General features: G+C 34.7%; 1 protein-coding gene across 1 annotated transcript; it reads right to left on the bottom strand.

Annotated features, from left to right (window-relative positions):
• Positions 1-3,401: 3,401 nt before the first annotated feature.
• LOC128211734 (keratin-associated protein 21-1-like) lies at positions 3,402-4,004 on the bottom strand. Its single transcript, XM_052916765.1, has one exon. The coding sequence runs from the start codon at positions 4,002-4,004 to the stop codon at positions 3,402-3,404; it is 603 nt and encodes a 200-aa protein (XP_052772725.1).
• Positions 4,005-9,014: the final 5,010 nt, after the last annotated feature.

The raw sequence follows: 9,014 nt of genomic DNA, 5'->3' as shown, positions 1-9,014 counted from the left end.
GGATGTAGGCCGCTAGGCCTGGTACATATTTTTTTTATAATCGTAAACCGGAATCTATCATCGGTTGATCGACACAGCATTTTTAACATTTAAATATTAATGCGCCCACGGGCGTATCAACCCCAGCACTGTTAGAACTGTGGTGGTCAACAGCCTTATTCACATGATTTATCTGCTCTAATAGCTACGAATCTGCGTTATGAATGAGTAACTGCCAAAGAAGTGCTGCAGTGAATATTCATTTAATGTTTATTTGCCTAATTACGCATCCAGGGGATCCAACTGGAGAAGTGTAATCCAATAATTACCTATTTATTTTTTACTCAACTCAACTCAATATGCTTTTATTATATCACAGTTTACATTTAAGTAAAAGCATGTGAAAACGCAATCTATATATGTTAACACAGGTATAAATATGTGGGTTAATGGCGGCTTCACAACAGGTTTAGAGTTTATCATTATACAAAACAAATATAATTAGTAAGGGGAATGCGGTTAGTTTAAATAGTATTATTTTTTATGACAAAAATTCATTTATTTAAAAAGGATACAATATAATTGATATAGTTATGAAATATCAAATGAAAAACTATAAAATACATGATCAGATTCGTTTAAAGTGATTAACTAAGATTTTAACAAAAATTGCTGTTTTTCTTAAGATATCCGGGTTCTTACAATTTAAAACTTCACTAAAGTGTAAGACATTAGGTCTTGAGTAAAAACGACTACTTATGTATTTTTTTCTGGTAGGGTTAAAAAATGGACATGTATGTCAATAGTGCAGTTCGTCACCGATATCGTTTAGATTACAAAACGTACACTTTCTATTGACATGTGGTACAGCATTTTGCCTCCATCTACCGACTTCGATATGGAATTTTGATTACTAGTGCGGAAATGCAAGAATGTAAAACGTAGAGATTTTGGTAAAATATTAAGGTACTCCTCAAATTTAATATCAGACCTAAACAGAGAATACATTTTACCCTTAGACGAAAGATTAAATTGTTCAAAACAGGTTTGCTGAAATTGGTCTACAAGGTTACATTTCACAAGTTTACTGGCATGTTTTACAGGTACTCTTGTTTGGTTAAGCCAAACGTATGAATAACCCGTTGAATCAAGTATTGACTTGATGTAACTGGCCCAGACTGAATTATTACTATGTAGAATGCCTTTATATATCAAGGAACTTATTTTCGAGTCATGGGATGAAGCGAGTTTACTCCAGTAACTAATCATTCTGGTTTTAACTAAGGTGTTAAGGGGGTATCTACCCAGTTCCGAGTAGAGCATGTAACGTGGAGTACCTTTTCTAGTATATGTAATCCGTCGCAAAAAATATAGTAAAGTAGCTCCAACAAATCAAGGTTTTCAAAACCCCAGACTTCACATCCGTACGTTAGAATCGGGACAATGGTAGAATCAAAAAGCTTCAGTTGTATGTCCAAAGGTAAGTCTAGGTTATTAATTCTAAGAAATAGAGCATACATTGCTTTGTTAACCTGGCTTATTAAATATTTACGGCAGTATAAAAAGCTACCGGTGGACGAGAAATATACACCTAGGTATTTGTACTCCTTGACTATCTCTAGCGCTTAGTTAGCAATGTTAAAGTTAAATTTCTTCACATTTCTGGCACCAAAGACAATTATTTTAGTCTTTGAGAGGTTAATATTTAGTTTCCATTGCAAACAGTAATCTTGGAAACAGTTAAGACCTTTTTGAAAATCACGTTCATTGTCTGCAAAGAGTACAGTGTCATCAGCATACAAGAGAATAAGTAACTGAAGGTACATAATTGTCTCATTAGCATCTTCTTCTATAGAAACACTAGAACATGTTCTTTTAAGGAATTCTTCTAAATCGTTTAGGTAAATAGAAAATAAAATTGGAGAAAGGTTTTCTCCCTGAAGAACTCCACAAAAGCTTGGGAACATAGGAGACAGATGCCCATTGATGGAAACGCATGATTTTATATAGCCAGTTTGCATTAGCTTATGCCACAAGCCAGCTCCCCGAACAGAGTCAAAGGCGACAGAAAATCAATAAATGATTTACTATTTCTTTTTATTGTACAAATATTAGAATATGCTTCATAAGTTTATATTTCAAAATTTAATGAGATTAATTAAAACGTTGACGAAATTATAAAAAACTTTAGGAAAAACTCTACGGATTTCTGAATGAAATCCAATTTTGGAGAAGTGAAATACACTAATGACTCATTTATGTTTACTTTTATTTTTGTACACATATTTGAATTTGCTTCATAAAAGCATAGCAAACACTTTCCAATAGCTACAGCCTTTCGCACCGACAGTGTTAAAACACAATTACTGCGGATTTAATTAATTTTTAATAATTTTAAACAGCTTCGACCCGCTCAAATGAAAATATGTGTGACAAGAAACGATTCGTTATTGGCTACTTACAACATTACGCTCAATAAAAAAGAATGGTATCCTAAATTTAAAAAATATAAGATTTGTTTATGTTTATGGTAATTAAGCGGTATATGAAGTGCTAAATATATTTTATTTTAATAGTGTTTATTGTACTTAATTGTATAAGGAAATATTTGAACAACATAGTCATGTACATCAACACTTATAATAGTGAATCAAAAATAATTATCAAGTAAAAAACATAATCCTACCTTGCTATAATAACCTGCATTTACGGTCTTACTGGCAATTTTGTTTAACCCTGCCCAGTGAAAAGCCACCTAACTTATTTCAAGCTACACGGGAGCTAATATTATAAATAACACTAAACATTAAAGTCATTTTCTGCTACATCCTCCTCCTCCCCCTCCTCCTCCCCCTCCTCCTCCTCCTCCTCCTCATCATCGTCATCATCATCATCATCATCATCATCATCATAATCATCATCATCACCATCATAATCGTCGTCGTAGTCATATTAATATTCCATCACCTATATAGTAATTTGGATGAGGAATTGATGTTGATGATGACCCGGCTCTGCCGGTTGTGACAGGATCTCTATATGGCCTAGCAGTGCATTTGTAAGTTCGTTGTAATGTAACTATCAGTCACTCACGATCAATCTACATCATGAATACTATTGTGGTGTTTTCGATTTTAGATTATTTTAAATAAAAATTGATGTAAGAGGATTTTTATAAAAAAATGTAAGTTCACAAGAAAACAATCTGAAACAATCCAACGAGTTGAAGTGCTCAAAACGTGGACGTTTATAAATGTAACAACGTAACGTTAAGGTTATTTTTCAAAACTTTATTAAGTCATGCACAGATGTAAACGTACATTATCTTTTGTTATAACAATTTATTTCAGAAAATATATTTATCAGAAACTTATTTCACCTTCACAATCAGATACACGCTTCAGATATTTTTAGATACAAATTTAATGATGGTGTCGCATTCCGTAGCTGCCACCATGACCACCGTAACTGCCACCATGGCCACCGTAACCGCTACCATATCCACCGCCATAGCCGCCACCATGGCCACCGTAACCGCTACCGTAGCCGCCACCATAGCCGCCACCATGGCCACCGTAACCGCTACCGTATCCACCGCCATAGCCGCCACCATGGCTACCGTAACCGCTACCGTAGCCGCCACCATAGCCTCCACCATATCCACTGAGACTGTGTCTACCGTATCCGCTTCCGTATCCACCGCCACCGTATCCACCGCCATAACCGCCACCATAGCCGCCACCATAGCCACCGTAACCGCTACCGTAGCCGCCACCATAGCCTCCACCGTATCCACCAAGACTGTGTCCACCGTAACCGCTACCGTATCCACCTAGCATGTGTCCACCGTAACTGCTACCGTATCCACCGCCACCGTATCCGCCACCGTATCCACCGAGACTGTGTCCACCGTATCCGCCGCCACCGTACCCGCGGCCACCATATCCACCACCGTATCCACCGCCACCGCGTGGTATAGACAGGGCCAGTGCAAGGCACGTACTTAGGATGAAAAGGACCTTCATGGTTTCTGAAAAAAGCCCCAAAACTAATTTGGGGTAATTATTAAATAAAATATTAATGAAATCAAATCTAGTTAACATACACAAAATTAACCCGAAAGACATTTCTGAATTAATGGGATTGCATTTGGGCCTCCCCTGTGATCGAGGTCAAGGTCACTGTTGCTAAATTGAAAAATGGTTAAAACTCTTATTTTTGTAATTTCATTGAACATATTGTAACTTAACTTGGTATTATGGAAGTTTTATACAGTCCTTTCACAGTGTTCTGTTCGGGGCTCCTTGGGTCAAGGTTACTTATGCTGGCTCATATTGGCGGACCAGTTGCAGCTAGCTAACCATTGCCGAAGAGCAAAGAGATACGGAATTCAAATATTTAAATGCCGCAATTTCCATTCTTTCTGGAATATTGCTTTCTTCATAAAAAAATAGCAATTTAGCAATTGCTGTTACTTCAACATTTTTCACACAATTCCGAATGCGCCCGCTTTCCTATAATAGTTGGAGGCACTAAAGCCACTAAAGACACTTATACGTCCATAAATCGAACCCCTAAAAAACTACAACAACAAAAATCTTTTTTTTTAAAGTTTGACTCCGAACGAAATGCCAGGTTCAACATTTAGAATAGAAAACAAACAAACAACAAACTGTTTGCACTTGTTCCAAATATATCTCAACTAAGAAACATTTAATTTCAGCCCCAATTTCTTTACTTGTTGTATGGGAGGAATCAAGAATATGAGTTTTGTAGCGAGAAAGTGAGACGATTATATTAGGTGTCAGTTTTTAAAGTAACACACTTATTCAAAATTAATACAAACACATGTAAAACAAACATACATTTTGATTGATACGCCCTCAACTACTTACTAAAAATGCATAAATGGAAAACATAAATAACTATTAACGATATTATAACTGTATATTTAATAGCTGAAAACGCAAACAATATTAAATGATTGGTGAATGCTAAAAGATTTACTGCGGTACCAGGGTCTCATAAGGTAGCAATACCGTGTTTTCTGCACATTTCTTTTAAATTAAACTAAGTATCCTTCAAAAGAACCATTATTGTCGACATGTGTTCATCCTTTTTGTATATTGAAACAATTGTTATAAATGTGTTAAATCTGATCTGGGAGTTATAGTGCATCTTTAACCAATTTGTCTCATTTTTACGTTTAACAAAATGTTTGTTTCGAGTAGGAATGTGCCCAGATATACCAAACCATTATGCGATTGTCCCTATTTTTTTCTTTAAACTTTTTACGTATTGCACACCTCGATTTTGTCCGGCTGAAATGTGACCAAAATACCAACCAATATAATTATTATATGACGTCATATCACGTGATATGTACACGCGCTTTAATCATTAAAGACAATGTCCATTCACAGTGTTTATAATTTAACTGGGTATATTAATGATAGAAAATAAACGAGTTCGGTAATCAAATAAAAGACATTTAAATAACTGTTGCTTTCTTATTGTGGTGATTTTATCGGAATATGCAAACACATTTTTTGTTCCAAGTACTGAGTAAAAAACACTGCAAGTAAACACACTTTACACAAACAAATTTTAGTGCGTGTGCATTTAGTCTTATTATAAATCATTAAACACAATTTTTGACGGTACCACAATCCTTAACCATCGAGTTTAAGTCATAGCTGTATAGCCTCACAATATAACGTCAACATTTCCGCAATAAAGATAAGTTAAACAACACCACCAAATAATTTGGACACATTACAAAAAAACACACCAAAATACCCAAACATTAAACAGTAAACAAAATACTTACTGGTTTTGCAGGAGATACCGATGTGTGACATTTACAACTGGAGGTCAGGGTTTATATACTGCCGAGGACCCTATAACTCAAGGCATTAATGGCCCTACACAATGGAGCTTGACTCAGTAACACATGATTATTCTTCATCTTACAAAACAATTGGAATGTGTTGTGTGTGGGTTTTTTCTAGACCCTCATCCATCTCTTGCTAATTTTGAGAATTTTTGAATGACAGATTTTTTTATTTTTTAGGTATTGTAGAAAGTTAATCAAACTCTTCAAGATGATCACATATTAATTGAACTTTTTGGGAACTAAATAATAAAGAACACCTAGGGCGTTGGGTGGTGGTCTCAAATGCATACATTGTCCACTTTAATATAATTATTTTATCGTTAAAAAGGTCGTCTGCGAGAGTGAGAATGAGAAGAAACATAAATAGTACCCCCCCCCCCCCCCCTTATATTTCCTTTTACTCAATTAAGATATTTATATGAAAGAAAACCCGAAGGCAATATCAAATTTGCTCTTGAACTTCCATGTTAATCGAAAATTGGCCCGACTTTATTCAACAGGTGTTTCTTTGCTGCTAACCTATTTTTTATGATTTTATTATTCTTATGTTGTATCTTTTTATGTGTCTGTGTTAGTGAGATTTATGCGGAGTGCCTGAACTTTCAACTACAGTTCTGTTCTTCGCGTGTGTCCCTTTAAATAGAAATATGGTCCAACTACACCTGTCAAGTGTGGTCAGTTTCGTACTAAGCTTTTCCATATAGTTTAAATCGTCAGGCCTTTATTTTTGATTGTACGTTTTACGAACCACCATGATTCACAACTGCCATAGAAGGAGGGAAACAAAACAACATTCAAAAAAAGCTTTTTATTTTTAGTCGGAGCAGCATTTGCATTTAACTTTTAATGTTTAGCGTTCATGTTAGAATATTTAAAATCAGAGGAAACATTGACATTTTATTTAAATATACTCAATCTTCCAAACAGTGGGTTTTTCCAGATATAGCTCAGAAACCAACGGTAAACATGAACTAAGACTATATATCTAATTCTGTGTAAATTGAACATATTTAAATAATAAAAGAATATTTTTACACAACAGTTGTAATTTATTTGATGTAAAAACGTCAATATTGCATCAGTAACAGTGTATGTAGTTGACTTAATAATTGAACAGGGGCCGTAACTTAGATTGAACTTTAAGATTAGAAACTGTGTTGATTGGCCAGTATATTAAGCTGACCAATAGGCTGATTGGAATAACTGAGACAGGTCTTAGGATCAGATCAATATTGAAATCTGGCCCTGTGGTGGTATTCAATAATAGTTTTGAATTAAAGAACGGTGTAGCTAATCGGATTGTTTGATATTTATAACGGACCTATACGATGGTTGGAGTCAACAATGTTTGGTCATAAGATTTATGTAAGTTGCATTTTGAATGTTTATATAGGATTTTGTAAACTAAATAACAAACTAATTAGACATCGAATACATTTTGTTGAGAAGCCGATACTTTAGTTGATGTTCGAGCTACATCACCACTGCCGCCAGTAGCATCACTAACGTTTACACTGAATTTTGACATGGCCTCTTTTGGCATGTCGGGTGGAACTTTAGTTTTGATTGGGGGTTATCTGTACCAACATTTCTTGTTTATTTTAAATGAGGTGACATTTTTATCTTCAAATCACCGCATATGTGAAAACATGGTAGTTTAGGTCAGTAGGTCGAAGGCCCCATGAAGCTTCTGGAAATAAACTTTCTATAACACATTGTAAAGCCTCTCCTGGCATTAGTTTGACAATTTAAAAAAAAAACCTCTGATATTTTATGCTCCGGTAAGTTAGAAAAACAACAACAGCAAATCATATCACCAAATACAAGTATCAGGGGAGACATGAAATAAAAGACTTTGCCTACAGTCTTGTCAAGAAATGATGAACATTCCGCTCAATAGATGTTGCATCAACATAATGGAATAATTCATCACAGTAAATAAGTTTTTTTAAGCCTCTTCGACCGTTTTTAACCGTTGGAATCTACTTCTGACAGCATTTGTTTCATTAGACTTTATTTTTGTACCCTGCGTATTTAACTTTTTATTGTTTACAATTTTGTCACCAATTTATGTTATGTTGACGAAAATATTCGGGATTTTCTGCAAATACGCACCTAGTTCACGTAATCTTCTATAAGAAAGCGGTCAAAGGGCACCGATGAAATATAGATCATCGTTACGGAAAAAAAGACAAGTTATTTTATCGATGTGCTATATAGGTTATGGTGGAGAGTAATGATTTCATCTGTGATGCGCCATATGTATTATCTTTGAATTAATATTGGAACCCAAAATTAAATATCTCTTCAGACTTTGCATAAACGTCATTCAAAGAGTTTATTTACGGGTTAATTTTGCGAGATGATACCAAATCCGAGAGGAGGAAATAAATAAATCGAGCATTTTCAATTTATTTTCTAAATCGGTGAACTTTTGAGCGGCGAGTTAGTAATGCGTAGAATAAAAAAAAAGTTGCCTAAGGTGGTATTTTATAATTAATTAATTAATGTTTGTGCATTACCAGATTCATGTGATGTGTCTCAATTTCGGTATTGTTTATCGATGAACAACGCCTTGTGTTATACAGTCATCTTAGGGGCGTGGCTATCGACGAACACGTTCACTTTATTGAGTACTTTAATATTACAATCGATTAATCTTATATAAATTCAATTTACAAAGGTAATGAATCACATACAAAGCGGACAACACGTTATAATTGATTAAATTTCGCATTCCTTCCACGAAGCAACTACTTTAATTTTATTTATTACATTTTTTGTTTTTGTGTTTTATGTCTTTGGCCTTTCCACTGTTACATTAAACGGGGTTTATGCTACTGGGCTTGTTTCTGTACTATTTCATATCAATATTAATTTATGTCTTTAAATCTCGCTGAGATTGTGAATTATTCATGATCGAATGCAGTGCTTAAAATGTGAATATTAATGTAACATATTGGGCATTGATTTGTTAAACTGTGTTTACATCCTCAACATATCCGGGATAAGAAGGTTTTTGCATGTCTTTCTTTTTTAAATCTTTAATAAACTCTTTAATTTGCATGTTTAGCGGTTGTAATCAATGAACAGGGATATATATCAAAAGTGTCATTTTTTGCATAGTTGATGCATGAGG

Source organism: Mya arenaria, chromosome 12 (genome assembly GCF_026914265.1).
Source record: "Mya arenaria isolate MELC-2E11 chromosome 12, ASM2691426v1".
Classification (NCBI taxonomy): domain Eukaryota; kingdom Metazoa; phylum Mollusca; class Bivalvia; order Myida; family Myidae; genus Mya; species Mya arenaria.
This window is presented reverse-complemented; position numbering and strand designations above follow the sequence as displayed.